Source organism: Hoplias malabaricus, chromosome Y (genome assembly GCF_029633855.1).
Source record: "Hoplias malabaricus isolate fHopMal1 chromosome Y, fHopMal1.hap1, whole genome shotgun sequence".
In the NCBI taxonomy this organism is placed as follows: domain Eukaryota; kingdom Metazoa; phylum Chordata; class Actinopteri; order Characiformes; family Erythrinidae; genus Hoplias; species Hoplias malabaricus.
The window spans coordinates 49,270,242-49,288,354 of record NC_089820.1 but is presented as its reverse complement, the minus strand read 5'-3'; the positions used below and the strand labels follow the sequence as shown (position 1 = coordinate 49,288,354).

At 38.9% G+C, this 18,113-nt stretch overlaps 1 protein-coding gene across 1 annotated transcript in view; it reads right to left on the bottom strand.

Annotated features, from left to right (window-relative positions):
- The window catches only part of LOC136678137 (sodium-dependent noradrenaline transporter-like), a 32,851-nt gene extending 23,360 nt beyond the window's left edge, over positions 1-9,491 (bottom strand). Inside the window, exons 1-4 of the mRNA XM_066656016.1 lie at positions 9,429-9,491; positions 8,672-9,175; positions 5,043-5,174; positions 4,668-4,908 (exon numbers count right to left, since the gene is read on the bottom strand). Of these exons, the coding sequence (XP_066512113.1) occupies positions 4,668-4,908; positions 5,043-5,174; positions 8,672-8,960 (662 nt within the window). The 5' untranslated portion in view covers positions 8,961-9,175; positions 9,429-9,491. The remainder of the gene's footprint in view (positions 1-4,667; positions 4,909-5,042; positions 5,175-8,671; positions 9,176-9,428) is intronic.
- Positions 9,492-18,113: the final 8,622 nt, after the last annotated feature.

Sequence of the window (18,113 nt, the reverse complement as noted above, 5' to 3'; positions counted from 1 at the left end):
GCACCTCTCCAAAAACCTTTTTAAGGACTCATATTTACGAGTGTATAAACCTCTTATTTAAAAAGTTCAGTATGGAGGCAAAGAGTATAAAGAAAGCTGGAAACTTTTTTTATGTTCTGTAACTGTACATGTGGTATAAGGTGAGTTTTTCTGTTTAAAAGCTCAGAGTTTATCTTTCACACACATTACCCAGCATTACAGTGATGTGTTCTGACATTCAGTTTAACAAAGACATCAAGCAACACCTTCTCCTGTTTAGAACATGATGAAGTGTTCAGATAAAAGCAGTGTTTATCAAGGAAATCCTCCAAAACAAACCTTTTTCTTAGAATTTTTACACTCCAGATTATGTTCTACGGTGGCCTGCTGAGTCATATTACAGAAATATTTATGAAGCCAACAAAAGCTGACAACACAACAGTATTATGGGAGAACGCAATCACAAATACAGATGAGAGAACAGAACCACAAACGTGAGAACACAACAGCATTAACTGAAAAGCTGCATTTAAGAAATGGTGCATTGGAGCAGCATTCTATTGTTCTATCTGTAGTATTTTCTCCCATTTGTTTGTGCATTGTGATTTCCCTTAATGCTGTTGTGTTCTCAGACTTTTGTTTGCTTCATAAATGTTGTTGTGATATGACTCAGTGGACCACTGTATTTTCTGAACAAAAATTCTTCACACATTCTATGTAAAATTAAGTTAACATATGTGTTTAACCAGTTGATGAAATGTAATGTATTAAAGCAAAATATAGAAAAGAATCATTTAACATCACACAATCATTCATGAAACTTAACAGACATTCAGTTTTAGAGCAAATTAATGCATTTGTTTGTCATAAACATATGAGTGTGATAAGAGATTCTGAAAGGCAGTATATAAGTGCGAGTTTTTTCAATAGGCTGTACACCACATGGCTCTCAGCTACAGCTCACGACTGGCACATCAGCTCAAAGATAAGCCCTGTGCATTGTCCCAGTCACTGCTCCAGCTTCCTCTGGGCTCCAGAACCCAATCTCCACACAGACTCACAACTGCCTTTCTTTGAAGTGCAAACAGAATGCCTTTCTTCCTCTCTACTTCAAACGTTAGAGGCTCAGTGTTTTTTGTAGAGCCCAGAATCCACCGATAGGTGGAAGGCAACAGATTGCAGGGTTTTAGGGTGCAACAGAAAAGTTTTATGGGTAGTTTTGCTAGTGACCCACTTTTACTGTTCACATGCACCAAAATACTGTGCTCATATCATGCGCGAAAAAGAAGACACTTCAAAAGAAACAACAAATCATAAAGTGACTAATCAGGGATGTCTGCATAACTCTACAGGATGTGCTCTCATTCACATAAATTGTGGGGGACTCCAGTGGTTATCAGAAAAATGTCAGGACAAAAGATTTTAGGGATTATCTTCATTCTAGTACGACAAATCATAAACGTACTGTTTAAAAAATGAAAACAGTGCTATATATGTGTATCAACAGTACTTTTACTACTTAAGAACTTAAGATTGTGGCTTGAGAGACACAACTTTACCTAACACCAATATTTGCTCGTATGGGCTGCACAAATTAAGGCTGGACGGGCAGGAGAATTCAGGAGTCTTTTGGGAAGGAGAGTGGCTTTAAAATAAATGGGTTATAAATCACATTAAAAAGATAGAAAGAGTAAACCGCAAAACACAACAATCAGAATTGATCAGAAAGATCTGAGCTACTTTTATATTTCTAATAAACATATTTGGTGGGGTTCACAGTTACACTACCAACTATGCTTAAAAATGTTGGCCAACACAATATGTGTGCCATTTTCAACTATTAAACCTGATTTATTTCTATAAAGAAAACACATGTTAATTCTAGTCTGTATGTGCTATTACCATGATTAAAGATGATTACAGAAGATAATTAAATGAATGTCCATAAATCCCTTAACGTGACCCTGAAGGGAACATATTTTTATCATGTTCTTCTTTTAGTTAAGGGTAATTCTTAAGTCTGTTTGCATTATGCTCCATGTAGTAACTAAATAAAAATGCCTAAGGCGTAATTAGCCTGGTATTTAAGGATGTATCGTTGATGAAATACATATTAACCAGTAATTATACTGAATGCAAACTGGCCAGGTTACTCTGAAGTTACAGGAGTTAATAGGAATCCTGGAAAGCAGCCCATTGAAGGGATTATGTATCATGCACAGTATGAACAATGTTACCTTGTACGTTCCAATAAAAGCTTGAATTACTAGAAATATATCCTGCAGGGTACTGAAGAATGCAGCTGAAGTGTGATCATGCATTAAAATCTTAAAGTCAACACTTCATGAGAAAGTCAAGTGCAATTGTATTCTTATAATAATAAAAGATTTTATCATACCCCCCCCTCCCCCCAAAAAAGAAAAAGGTTGGATATTTGATCTACAGTTTGACCCACAATAATTCATATTTGATGAATTTTAATATATAGCAAATGCCTATTAGACCAGTCAAAATAAGATATTGTGTTACAGATGAAAAACTTTTTATTCCCTTCCTCAGTAATCAATTGCAAAGTCTTTATTTGCCATCACAGGACCAGAGAGTTGGCGTCCATAGAGACCAGCCTTATGCAATGTCTGCTGGAATGTCTTCCTTGATACACTGGCACCAGACTTTCTCAGATTCATCAAAATTAACTTGTTGTGGATATTTAGATTCTTCCTGGCCTCTAGCACAACCATACTTTGGTTTCTGAATCACTTGCAAATGAGTAGTAACTGAATACAAAACTGCTACATTATATGTTCTCAGTTTATACTTGATTAGAATACTCTGGAACGTGGCTGAAATTACTAGGACCATCTGAAGTTTACATTATCTCTAAAGTTTGTGACACTTTCAAGTGGTATGGATATCTTTCAACATGGCATTTACAAGATTTACCACTTGTTAATAGCATTTCAGGTCAGGAAAAACCTATGGGTTAAATGAAAATGTATTGTAAATCAAACCTTGGCAGGGGTGTGTATAATTCTGCTTAAAGGTAAATGGCTTAAATTGATTTATTTCAAATAATTACCACCAAGTTTTAAAGTAACCTTATGTTTCATTACACTGATTAAGTGCAAACTATGTAAAATGAAAGCTGTCTTACGTAAGCCTTCCTTATTTGTCTTTATAAAGTATATATCAAAACAATACTTTGCAAAATTAAAGTTCTGCCGTAAACATGCAATGCCCAGTTAAGGCAACTGAGAATCAATCACTAAAGTCCTGTAGCAAATCAACATTGGCCATTAATTAAAAGGTCTGTGTGAAAAACATCAGCAAAGAGACATTGTACAAGTCTTGTTCACTAATTTGATATTTCCTGGTGAAGAGAGACCTTTTTAAGCTTCAATTAAACTTTCACCACATACATACACACACACACACACACACACAAACACACACACACACACAAACACACACACACACACACACACACAGAAAAAGACAGACTGTTGGAATGCAACCTGCTCCACTTTCACATAGCAATCTGATGCTTATACGCCCCACTGCTTTTGGCTAGACCAAATCAATTATGGCACCCTCTGCGGTCTACTACTGTCAATGATTAATGGCCAGACCCTGTCAACATGTTCTGTCACAAAGATCCCATTTTAAAAGTGTTTTCCATCCTTCAACTTACAAGACACACACACACATATACAGCAAAGCTGCCAACATTGTGCAGATGCCTTACTCCACCCCTGCCCGCATGGAAAAAGAAAACAATATAAACAACAATGGGGCCAAAGAGATAAAAGACATAAAACAATTGCTAAATGAGAATGGAGCAAATGGTCCATTAAGAGCTCTATCAGTCAGCTATAATAGGATGTAGGGAATAACTGGGAAAACATGACAAAGTACAAGGAAATGATAGGAAGATATTAAAGGGAATATATTAAGAGTTACTTGGCTTGCTTGGTACAACAACACTGAAATCCCCTTCATATTTCAAATGGATGTTTGTTTACTTGCATGGAGTTTAAAAATGATGTTTATTTTATAGAGGAAAACCATGCTATATGAATACTGCCCAAATAACTGACTCTGCATATAGAATACTGACAGGTTCTATTAACATACTGGCCATATAAGGCAACCTGTTTTGAGGCAAATGACAGATTTTAGCTCCAAATGTTGATGAAAATGCATAGATTTAATTAATTCTGGATCACAAACGCCATGCCATTACATCCATTAAAAACCATTTCACTGCACCACAACTCACTGAGGGGTTTACAAACCTGCCAAGCTATTTGCCATTGGGCATAGTGACTTTTGGCTCAGATATAATTCCCATACTATTGGGCAATGCTCACCCATAGTGATAATACATACTCTGTGTGCACATCTGAACACCTGCTTCAGAAATGGATGTTCATTAAATAGTGGAAACTAATTATTAGAAGGCATGGCAACAAACACTTGCATATGTTGTGTAATGAGATTTCTAGGGACATCCTGGACACCACCTTAAGCAGAAGATCTTTGTTTCTGGGGCTGCATTTGGCCTGGGATTAAGTGATGTAGTGCAACAAGGAAACAGCTAATCACAAACATGGAAAGATAAGTATATTCACTGGAACCAAGACTTTGGACTTCAAACAAAAAAAACCTACACAATTCAAGGAACTCACTTGTAGAACTCTGCAGCAGGCGTTCTGTTGTACTTGGCATAGGATGTGCCATTGCCCAGTAAGGAAGAGCCATTGATGTACTTGGGTTCTTTGCACAGGGGGCTGTTCCACGTGTTGTTACAGTGCTGCCACGGCAGTTCACTCGTGAAGGAGGAAAACAGGTAGTACAGGGACCATGCTATAATCACGTTGTAGTAGAAACCCACGTATAAAGCTATGATGATTACAGTGTAGCCCACACCTGCAGAAAGAGGATAAATGCTTAGGTAAATGCTCAGTACTACCTCACAGTACTGAAAGTTCCAAACTGATAATAAAATACAAATTTGAGATTAATACATGAGTCTAGTGTATAAACAAAATTTATAAACCAACCTTTGAACACAGGGCAGATCTTCCACACTGTTGCTGCACCTTCTCTGTTGTACTGACCCAAAGCCAGCTCCATGTAAAAGAGTGGCATCCCCGCAATGAATAGGAACAGAGTGTATGGAATCAGGAAGGCCCCTGGAGAATAACATTTGTTTAGATAGAGGCAATGTGGCAAATATGCACTGAACAATCACTAGATTATTAACTCCTACCTCATATCTACGCTTATTGTCCATTAAATCAGCTCCACTGTGAATACAGGAGAACTTTGTAGTTCATACATTACACATCTAGTTCACCTGTTTCTCTGTATACTTCCTTATGCCCAGCACAGAAAAGGTATGATTTGTGTAGTGGATCACTCTAAGCCTGCAATGACCCTGAGGTGGTGGTTTTGGGTTAGTTTGTTTTGTGTTGGATACGAGTGGATCAGAAATAGCAGTGATGCTCAAGCTATTACTCACTGCCCACTTTGTTAGACACACCTACTTTGTTGGTCCACCGTGTAGACACCTCAGAGACAGTAAGTCAGAGACAGTATCTCATCTGTTGCCACACAGTTTGTGTTGGTCATCCTCTAGTCCTCTTCAGTTGAGATAGGATATCGCTCACAGGATGCTGTCGGCTGAATAATTTTGGTTGGTGGACTATTCTCAGACCAGCAGTGACACAGCCCTGATTGTATCAGCAGGACCAACAAGCTAATAATGTCTGAGAGAGTGGACAGTGAGGGGACGCTAAGTTTAAAAACTCTAGGCACACTGCTGTGTCTGATCCACTCATACCAGCAGCACACACACTTACCCAAACACAACATCAGTGTCACTGCAGCAGAGAATGACCCACCATCCAAATCATACCTACTCTGTGGAGGTCCTGTGGGAGTCCTGACCATTGAAGAGCAGGGTGAAATGAGGTAAGAAAGTATGCAGAGAAACAGTTGGACTACTTGTATGTTTATAATTGTAGAATGACAAAGTGCTCCTGTATTGTCTGTGGAGCTGATAAAATAGATGAGTGTAAACACAGGTTTTCCTAATCTAGTGACTGTTCAGTGTGTAACATCATGATGTTTCAAATCATTTCTACAGTACAATATTTTATTAATTCTCCAGAGTCTAAGGGCATTTTTGCAACTTTTCCTTATCGTTGTCATAATGTTTTAAACGCATTTGATACCTTTATGCTTTATATCAATATTTTCAGAACAATCTCAGCTTACTCTAAAATAACCCCACCTGAATATACTTTTTAGATATTCTTCATATCTTCCGTGAAAACATGCCTTAATCCATGAATGTCTGTTAGTTTAGTCCACAATTTGGACAGACATACAAATCCAACAGTTACACTCTGAGGATGGAGTGTATCTCATATTTCCCAAACCCCTTCATAGCCCTCAATGAATAGATGTGAGTCACATACAGCCTCATGATAAGATGGAATACAAGGGGGGACTCAATGTGTTTAGGAGGTGCTTTTGTGAAAATCATATGCTGTATATTTTTAAAAAAATATTAAAAACATTAATAAATACTGAATTTGAAGCACAGGCACATCTGTAACCTCCAGAGGGTAAACCCTGAGGTAATATTTTCAGTTCCTTTCTTCTATGCATGGTGAAAAATCACTGAAGCTATTCATTTTTCAAAAGAGACTTATGCCCCTCATGATATTATCATGAGAAAACGATGGCAGAACAATGTGACAGAAAACTTAAAAGCCTAATAAGAAGTGAATAAAACAATTAATAATATATGGCCATTCTCTTTTAACCAACATACATTAGTCTCTCCCCATACGGTGTGTTATTTTAAAACATAATAGTGTCCTATTCATGAGAAGAAACATACAAATTTGCTGAGGACTAGGACATTTATAACTGTATTCTCATTTAAAAACAGATCGGACGTACTCCAAATACTTAAACAGAAATTCCAATCTACTGAATGGTATGTGCTTGTGGAACTATCATTGTGATCTTTTATACAATGTTGTGTTTCTCCTTTTCAACTGTGACATTCTACTTAAAATTCTGGCATAATACAACGGTGTTTGTAATTTAAATAAATTAACAAATAAGTAAAAATGCATCAGGACACCCACAAACACTGCTGTTACAAACACAATCGCTTATTACAGGTGAAGAGCAGTGTTTGTTTAGAAAGAAAAACACTGAAGCTGTTTTCTGGACTTCTGGAACGTTGCTCTTTCAGAACTGTTCACTTACATCAGCCAGAAAATAACTGTGGCTTACTCCAAAAAAAAGAAAAAGAGCAGTCATGTTAATGCTGCACTGATTTGCTATTCCTGTATATTCACAGTCTGAATAAAACCACCAATGTCCATGTGGTTGCCTCCAGTTTACATCTTTAAAAATCATTTTAACACCAGCTAACTTGAAAATTTTGAAAAAAAAAAAGCCTCATAAACTTCTATTAACTATTAAACACATTTCTCTATTTGTACAAGTCCTGTACATAGAACACAGAGAAGTTACCTGTTTAAAACACTCCACTGAAGGTTTATTTAAAGGGTGTTATTTTGTTCTGAAAAAAATAATGCAATAATGCCATTGCCCCCAAGTCATAATTTTGTGGAAAGCCCTGAGATGTTCCATCAGTTCCCATATAATTCACTGAACAATGGCAGCAGTGGCCTGCTGGTCAGCACCAACCTACAAAACAGGGAAGGAACACCTGACCAAAACTCTTTAAACCTTTTAATTTATTAAAAATATTTTGGCTTAAGCCGTAAATTAATAACAATTTGTGTCTACACTAAATTCTAATATATTTGCAGCATTAAAGAGGTTTCGAACGGTGAGCAATATTGCATCTAATTATGTTTGTTTATATTTATCTTCCAACTGATGTTCATATTTCAATTTTGAGTGGTAGAAAAACAAAGCAGTAGTGTTATATTTAAATGTAAATTTTACAACCTCTGTACACCTCTGACAATTAAACAAGTCTGAGAGGACCTTCTAATCTCAAGGGGTCATGTGTAAATGACCTGTGTTCTGATTGGTTAGCCTGTTCTGGACTGTTACTTACAATTTCAGTATGAACTGACTGAGATCAGTTTGTTGTAGGCTGAATATATCCAGTATATAGATATATAATACAGAACATATCAGGCGTTTACTTCCAAATCTCTATGTATTTTAGCAACCACCTGCAATAGGAACAGCTAGTGATAAACCGTACATAAACTGTTTAGGTTTGAAATGAAATCTTTCAAATTTCATTGGACTGGATTTATGACATCACAAAATCCAAAAAATCACAATGGGCTTTCCAGTTTACCGTATGAACCTATGTAAGAAGTTTACCAATGTTTACATACTACTACATTAGAAACTTAGTATGTGAAACGTTAAGGGTAGCATTATAACTAAGTATAAGTAAATAAAAATATCAAAGTACCCCAGCAACATACTTTTCATAAGTTCAGAACAAGTTCAGTGGGCTTTCCATCTTTGAATGGATTAAATCCAGCTAAAGTGCCCGTACCTCGTGTTTTGGTCTTTCCGTTTCTAGAGCTAAAGTGTCTGAAGCTAAACACACTGCTGAGGTGTGAGGTTACTTACAGAGTAAAGATTAAAGACAGAGTAGAAAAAGCTGTTCTACCTCCTCCGTTCTTGTAGCACAGATAGGGGAACCTCCACACATTGGCCAGGTCCACTGCGAAGCCGATGACGGACAGCAGAAAGTCCAGTTTCTTGCCCCATGTCTCCCGGTCGTCCTGCTCGGCAGAAGTGCGGTTGCGCACGCGGGGGCCCGACACGCTCGAGCTCGTGTACTGCACGCCGTTGTGCTCCTTGACGAGGATGAGCTCCACGTCCTTCTTCTCGGCATTGTAAGGCTTCAGCGGCGCCACCGACGACAGCTTGTGCTCTGGCATCATGTGCGCGTTCATCACGAGTCGCCGGCTGCGCGCACACGACGATGTGGCGAGGGGGAGACGCGCCGCTGCTATTGATGATGATGGTGGTGGTAGTGGCAGCGGTGGTGGTCGTTACGATGATGATGATGATGATGATGGTGATGAGGTGGAGAAGGAGGAGGAAGAAGAGGAGGAGAGTGGAGAAAGCGCGTCGTGGGGAAGTGGAGACGGCTCCTCTGCTTCATCAGCTGCACGCGACAGAGGAAAGAAAGGGGAGGAAGGCAAAAGTTTAGCACGTGCGCGAAGACAAACTGGAGCCTATGAGGCGCGAGCGACTTTGCGTTGCACTCTTGCAACTAGTCAACAACAGAGAAGGAGCCTGCGCAAAAAAACAAAAACAAGCAGAGTCGTGTAGTTCCAGAAAGCGCTTCCCAAACACCACGGACGAGCAGAACAGTTAAAAACACGTGGAAAAGGGGAGAAAAATAAACACCACTTTACCTCGACGAATCCTCTGCTCCATCAGTTGCAGGCAAAACAAGCACGTGATAGAAATAAGCGCGCACAGACAGCCGGGATCCTCTCAGGCGCGACAAAGTTTGCTTTACAGTTTTACAAGCGGCAAAATCACAAAACCAAGCGCGCGTGCTCAAAAAAGGCAATAGGAAACAACTCTCCTAATGGACACCTAGCACACCTAACCACACAGCAGCGAGAAAAGACTAAATACACACTTTAGCACGTTACAGAAAGTGCGCAAACACAAGCACGAGCAAGTTTACATTTCACAGCATTCAAGAGAGAAGCGGCGCATGCGCAAACGAGCCAAAAAAAAAAAAAAGTTGTTAAGACCCCACCAGTCAAAATCTCTTATTTCCTTTCCATTCTAATATATCTTTATGGTGTTGTTTATATGCTAGAGCTAGGCTGAGCATTATAGTTTTGAGACTGCAGTGTTCCAAATACAGTTTGAAGCAGGCCAGATTCAGTCAGCCAGGTTTTCCTACTTTATCACTGTAAGTAATTAACCTCAACAGCTTGCAGGGCAGAGCTTAAAGCTGCTGAGACTGGCTTCAGAGTATGAAGTATGCGCAGGTTTATATTTAAACAGAGAAGCATGTGCGTAAAAGGCACACGGTGTAAAAGTTCAAAGCACAAGTATGGAAAGATTAACCACTCTAAAGGCCACATTATGAACCCGCACAAAAGCAAGTGTTTAACAGGTAAAAGCACAGGATCTGATTAATCTTTCCCATGAAGTTTTATTAAAAGAGGTCATTTATCTGTTTATGGTCAGCTCAAGCGCTCCATACTTCTTTAGTTCACTCCCTTACAATAGGCTGCTACTGCTCTGCTTCTTTCAAGCTTTTCCATATTCTCTTGCTGCTGTTGTATGCTGCTGGTCTGCCACTGCTATACTGCTCTGCTCTTTAGCTGCTCTACCCTTCTGTTCCGCTGCTCTGATTTACTCTGCTTTACTCAAAGAAAAGCAGGGGCCCACGAACAATGCTGTTGAACAAGACTTGCCTGTGCACAATTCAGTTTCAGAGCTAAAACAGTAGAGAAAACCTAGGCACAAATTGTACAGGCTCAGCTCTACTCTGTTGCTGCTCTACTCTGCTCTGTTGTTTTTGTATTGTTACCTTGTGCTATTGCTAATCTACTACTGTATGGTTTTCTGCTCTACGCTACTGTAGTACTGTTTTATCTGTTTTGCTACTCTGCTCTACTCTATGGTTCTGCTGCTCTAGACCTGTACTCCACTGGTCCGCTACTCTGTGGCTGCACTACCGCTTTGCTGTTCTGTAGAAGTTTGAGTATAGAATATAGTCGTACTTGTGAGGCAGAGAGGTGTCAGACATGGCCGTCTGCTGCTGCTGCTGCTGCTGCTGCTGCTGCTGAGCTCCAGATCCAGCTGTGAATGAATGACTGCTCATCCTCCTCCAAGTTTAAGAGGCTCCTCCCTTGAGCCAGAGGCAGCTCCAGCACAGAGAACTCAAGCCCACATCCTCCTCCATCTCCATGTGATGCTTGATATCTGAGCACCAGGGATAACATTTCTTTTTCATCTTGATCATCAGGATTAGTAATAATATTGTTGTTGTAAATTTTTTGTCATTGTTTTTATTTTTCTTATTCTTCTTGTATTTTTATATCATCATTTTCATGTAAAGTTTTATATATTGTCTACTTCTCATTCATTCATTCATTGTCTGTAACCGCTTACACTGTCAGCTTGCTTTTGTTTCCAATCCATGTTTTAGGCAATAATTTACTGATTATTTTCTGAATATTATAAACAGACTTTAAAGAGCAGCTGCTTTGTGTCATACCCTCCTTAGGTACACAGGTGTTGAGATATGAATCAGTCTAGAGGGAAACAGTGTTTCCCTGCTCCAGTTTCATAAACTTCCTCCATTACCTCTGAGTCTCATCATTAGCTAGTGATCAAGGCCTTCCTCAGCTCAATCAGCAGAAAAAGCATACAAGTGGAGTTACGTACTTGGGTTGGGAAACACTGTCCTAAGATGGGACGTTGGGACTTGGCCTTTGCACCGCGGTCCGTATTCTCACCGAAAAGTTCTGGAAAGTCAAATAAATAAGTAAATAAGGCCTTCTCAAAAATGTTTTATTCTTCCCTTTAATTGTCTGTTTCTCCTCTCTTCTTCTGCATAGATTCAATTACCTGTTTTCTAAGAAGCGGTAAAAGCATTGTGTTCCATGTGTAATCGAATCCCATCCAGCTTTAGCCAAAGGCTACGATTTCTATTAGATATGGGTGATCAGTTCATCCCATTAAAGTCAATGAATGTCTCTTTAAAGCTTTCCAGTGCTTCTTTTATGAAACCTTTACAGGCCTGTTTTGGGGAGCTTTTGTTGATACTCCGGCAAAGATTAGATCATAAAAGTTAGGAACCTGGTTACCCAGGCTGATATATGCACTCATTAAAGGCACTTTCCCTCTCTCTCTCTGGAAGTTGGAATCTGTATGTGCTATTTCAGGACATTGCCATACGGGTGGGAGAAGGTGACCCCAGCAAGGGTCTCAGAAAAACAAACAAACAAGATGTCCTTGCACTTCGGCGTAAAGTACCCCATGCTTGGACGGCCCACCATCATCAGTCTGCTGAGCAGTGTCCATTTTAACAAATGCTGCGCAGAAAGAGTCAAACAAACTCAAGACCCGTTATCTAAGGCAGGAAAGGTTTCATAGCCACAGTCTTATCCGTGTACAAAAGTCATAAAGTGTGTGCTATAGTAGGCAGAGTGAAGGAACTAACCTCTTAAAAGCGTCTTTTAACCTAAAGCTAGTATGCATCATCACACAGTTATTGGAAATCCTCTATGCCACAGTAACCACCACATTTTTCTCTCTATGCACATGGTAAAAAATATATTCCTGAAATAAACAGATTTAATTGACAGTGATTGTGGAAATATGGGGGTTATTTCAATCATTTGAATAAAGGGTATATATACTTCAAATTAAACAAATCCTTTGGTCCATAGTCATTTATTTCTTTGCCTCTCACTCTATGTGCTTGAGGAAAAACTTATTCCTTCTTTAACCTGCTTCATGTCAATCAGGCTATAATTCCCACCATGGGCTGGCCTGTGTACTTTGCTGTTCCTTCTAAGTATACAAAGACAGGGAGATGAACAGAGTGAGATAAAGGAGAAAGAAAATGAAAGAAACTGCACGTTTGAAAGCAGGTGTCAGACCTGAGGACTCAAAAAGCCAGGTGATGGACAGCCTTGGGGTACTGGGTCAGAGGTCACTAATTGGACTAAAAATAATGCATGAAGCCAGGCCTGTATTTTTTATTTCATTATTTGATATAATTGATTCATTTAAGCATTTTGGCTCGCTTAATTACAATGTTGCCTATGGCCTTTTAGGTTACTATCATGGCTTTCAGAAACAGCACAGGTGTTATGTTGCAGTTTTAATACACACCATGACACAAATCATAACAGAGAGATATAGTAACTTATTGCAGTACTACTTAACAACAGGAAGTGAAGGAGTGATGTTAATATAATAGCAGACATCATATCAACCTGCAGCTTTTAGGCTAGAAAAACCACCACTAACTTCTTTATAATGTTAAATGTATTCCCTTGGACAAGTGCGGCTTCATCTACTAACGCACTAACCAGCCATTTGCAGCGTAACCTACTTTGCATCATGTATGTATTTGATTGTTCTAATATTAATTGTGCATCTTTGTTTAGTTTATGTTTCCTTGTGTCTAAATTCCTTTTTTTAATTTTCGTTTTTCATATTTAAAGTTCCGCTTCCACTGTGTTGTGTTTGAATTGGAATAAACCGAATGTGTTTTTAATAAATAACTTTAAAGTAGAAGTACACTTTAACAACTTTCAATTCTAAAACAAGATTATATTAAATTAAAGGTAATTCACTGTCTATGAGGAGTACGGTGTGTTCACCCTGTGTCTGTGAGGGTTTTCTCTATGTGCTCTGGTTTCTTTATAAAATCCAAAAACACATGTTGGATTGTCTTCATGAAACTTTTCACAAGTGTGAGCGCAAGTGACTGTGAGGGAGTGATGCCCTGCGATGGACTTGCAGCTGTGGTTGTGAACTGGCTCAGGATACACAGTGACAGTTATCAAGATGCAGTTAATGAATTACTGAATGAATGAAAGAATGGAGGAAGGAAGGAAGAAATGCTCATCGTGCCTTTTACAGGATTTGTTTGTTTGTTCAAATTATATGCAGTGGAAATGCAACATTTTGAGTGATGGCATGCAGTTACAAATGACACAGAACAAAAGGCTGATATTAATTTATTGTTCTCTTTTTATCCAAGACAAATCAGTAGAATTACTACTTGCTTGTAACTACAGTTGAATTATGCACAGAGTCTTACAGTAGCTTTTTCGGTTGGCCATGTGTAGTTCTACCACCATTGAGAAGGTTCAATTAAGTGTTATGTGTGTGCCTGTTGGGTAGAGTGTTAAAATCATCTCTCAGTGCCCTACAGCTGGGTCCTGAATCAATTGACTGAATCAACCCTGATCTATACAACCCATGTGGTTCATTATATAGTATAACTGCAAATGGTCTAATGATTGAGCAGCAGAGGTCGGCTCACTTTAAAACAGCAAACAACACGTTTCTGCCATTGAAATAACAACATAAACCAGAGCTTCTTAAAACGTTTTGACAATTTAAACTTGTACACATCTATTACAATTAATGATTTCAGTTATTGATAGTAGTCCAGTTAGTAATTCTGCATGACCAGTTTGTATTTGCATTGAAAAGCAGTAAATACAATGGGACACTTTGGAGCATCTGCACATAAGCCAGAGAATCAGTCCAAAGACTTAAACCAAGCATCAGTCAAAGTGGTCTGTGGAGGGGTGGAGCTGTGTTCTCTGCAGTGTTCTCTAGATAGAAGCCCATCTAGTACCTCTGAGGTTTTATGGAGTGGCTTTGGTGATCCAGAACTAATCATCTAACATCACTGGAATCACACACTAGAGACTAATGCAATACTGCTGCATGAGGCATCTCTAGGTAACCTCATTGTTAGTGGATCTTATCTCAGTGAGGTATATTACAGATAATCCTTACTGGAGTATTTTTGATTATTTGTTCATAGTGTAAAAGAATGTGTTTTCTTGAATACAATATTAAAGCACAATAAAAAAAAATAAAATAAAATTCTGCGGATGTTCTCTCACCATTTGTTATCTCTCTATTCTGTTTGTGTGCTTGAAATGGTTCTAATGTGTTCCCCGGTGTCAGTACCTGAGTAAAATTATCATAGTGTCTTGATCACTCATGGTAACAAAAAGGCATCTGGAGTTTTGTAAACAATGGAGAAAACTTCAAACCACAATGAGGATATTGCTCTATTCTTGCTCCATAGGTGGATAAAAAATGACTTATTTTGCAATTTTTAATTATTTAATGTGGAATTGACTCCAAATTTGAGAGATGGCTAACTGCTTTACTGCAAACTGCTACAAAACTAAATGACGTATGAGTAACTAAATGAGTTTCTGTGGTCATTTAATCAGTGAATACAGTAAATAAAAAGTTATAATTCATCCACATTCAAACAAAAATATTTTTTCCCTCTAACATATTGTTCCTCCATAAAAGACACAGAGCTTCTGAATGTAAACAAACCAGAGAGGGCAGTGTTTTCCCACAATCGGATACGTCCCCTTAAAGTCACATGTTGCCTTTATGTTGTGCAATATTGCATCCTCATTGACTTGTGCTAGCACTTTGATCCAGGAACCCTAGAGACACCCCTTAGGAAAGCAATCAACCATTCACAGCATCCGGAGAGATACAAAACACAAATTCAGCAAACACATGGAGTGTGAGATTTGACTTTTCTCAGCTCTTTTTGGCTCTCCTGACTCTTCTGCTTTCACATCGGATGGAACTGAACAAATCAACACAGTGTTGTCCAGGGGTTTGGAGGAAGGGCGGTTTGTTTGTGTCTCGCCGTCTTGGAGGTGCCGCTATGGCTTTTGTCCCAGCTCACCAAGGCAGAGGCCTTTTCCTTAGATCAAAGGTGAATAAGAGTGTACGCTGTGCGAGTGTTTATAAAGGATGGGCTTGGAGAAGCTGTGTTAGGGAGAATGGAAAATATTTTTGGTATGGCATCCATAGTACAAAAAGCAGCCACAGAAAAACACTTTGTATGTAAGTTTATAACCACTTGGTCAGTTCAACCCATTGTTCACATAAGGCTCACCCATTGTTGACACAAATGGTCAATTGTGTGTGCACAGTTTGTATAATCATCATACAACAAATAAAATATGAAATGAAATAAAGTGCTCTGGAGAAGCTGCACATGTGCTTAAGGACAAGCAACAGCTAGAGGGATATAAAGCCCCAGACATCAGGATGTGGAGCAGTGGAATCGCATTGAGTGATAGAAGTCTGCACAATTCATGTGGGATGAGATGAAGTGGGGTTTGTGATCAACAACTAATCAGCATGAGTAAATTTGTATTGCCTCATGCTGTATTATTTGTATTAGTAACTCATTAGTGTTCTTGTGGCTGAATGCCATCATATATTTAGAGAAATGTTCCAACATCTAGTCCCAGAAGAGAAGAGGCAGTAAAAGGTGCAGCAAACTACCCAGATGAGCAGAATATCTAAAAAACGTTTAATAACAAACAATAATCTTAATCTGCAGCAGTATACTAGGTAGGTGATATGAAAAGCTGATAGCCCTTTTCTGAGAATGGTAGCCAGACAATATCTGTTTGTTCTACACTGGTCTCAGTATGTGTCTCTGTCTGTTGATGGTTTATAATAAAAGTCGATGTACCTGTAAAGAACTGGTACTCAGCAAACATTGTGTATAATACAGTGAGACGCAGCAGCACAAAAGACTAAAATCTCCACTTCCAAATCAAAGTATCATCAAGAGGTGTATAAAGTCCCCCAGCAGTGATGAAGGTCCATCCAATAGCTTTGCCATTATATTGAGTGGTGTTTGTGATCCAGAACTAGTCCTCAAACAACCTCCAACTCGTGGAAATTGGAAACTCACACTCTTAGAGATTACTGTGATATTGCTGAACGTAGCATCCCCAGGTAGTTCCATTGTTTGTGGTTGAGATCTCAGTGATATATCTTACAGATGATATTAGATGAATAGAGATTTATCTCTTTTAGTGGAAACTGAAGAGGTTTTTATGAACATAGTTTCCCGTGTTCAATCAAGTGTTGCCTTTATGTTGTGCATTAGAGCCTCGTCATTGACTTCTCAGTGACTTTGACCCAGGAACCCTGGAGCATCTTCTTTGCGAAGCAATCAATCATTCACAGCATCTGGAGAGATACAAAACACAAGACAATTCAACCAACAGCTGTCCTGTGGTCAGACACTGAGACCTTAGCTGTAGCAACAAGGTAGATACAGCGTTTTAAACCAAACACTAGCATGCCACTACTGAGATGATGATAATTCTTTGCTGAGAATGGTACAACAGCATGATTATATTTGGTCAGTGGTGGTCTCTGAACAGCTCTGATGGTTGCACTTAGGGTGTATTAGTAGTAGTAGTAGTAGTTATTTTGATTTTTAATAGACATGTCAATCAAAACAAAAACAAATACTGACTGAAAAGGTGTAGGCTGAAGCATTAGCTTTTTTACTTAGCTAATTAACAATCCATTGTGCTCTTATAGTGTATGTTCTCCAAAGGATGTAGTAAACTAAAAATAATCAAGAATGGCGATGTTTTTCTTTGGACAACAACAATATACGAGTGCTCAAGTGAGTCCCACTTGATGCCATACATTCCAGTATAGATAATAAAAGCAATATGGACACTTTAAAGCACTTGAGTTTACTAATTGTACGGAGTGCAGCAGGAATAACTAAATGCAGATTGTCACGGAGGTATCTCTACAAAGAAAAAGGCCATGGCTCCTTTGACTTGCCCATATACTTGAACAAGCCGTTTTTGCAGCTGTTTGCCAACCTGTTAATTAGCTGTCCGGCTCATCAGCTCTGACCTTTCCCAGATGAACATCTGATCAGTTCCTCCTTCATCTGTGTCGGCAGACGGCCACTTTCTGAGGACCTGATAGCCAACACTCGTTCAGCTTGTGCAAATAAAACCAGATTAGTGACACTGATTGCATAGGATTTGACTGGACAGACTCGACCTGAGGCTGCAGCGAAATGGATACAGCAATATCACAGAGAGGTAGAGAGAGAGAGGCAACAATGTTACTTAATTGATCGCATGCCATCTCATCAATTGTGATTAAAATGAAATGGGCTTCTCTGCTCTGAAAAGGTTAAAACAAATCGAGGGTGCAAATCGCAGCTGTAATCGCAGCATGCCGAACAGCAGGCCTTAAATAAAGTGACCGCTGCTCCATCCTTCTTCCGGCTGAGCCTGACCACAGAGGAGTATCAGTCTCCTGTAGGACACAGTCATCATCATCATCGACCCCGTCCTTTAAAAATGAACAGACATTCATGTTTGACGTACACGTTACACAATACTTTCTCATTCGTTGTCTTTGTTCTGGTATCTGATGTATATAATTGAGTATAAGTAAAAAGAGTAATCATATACATAATATATCGTTTATCCACTCTACAGCATTCATTAATTTCAGTGCATCTTGAAAATAAATGAATCAGGATTTTCTTTCCACAC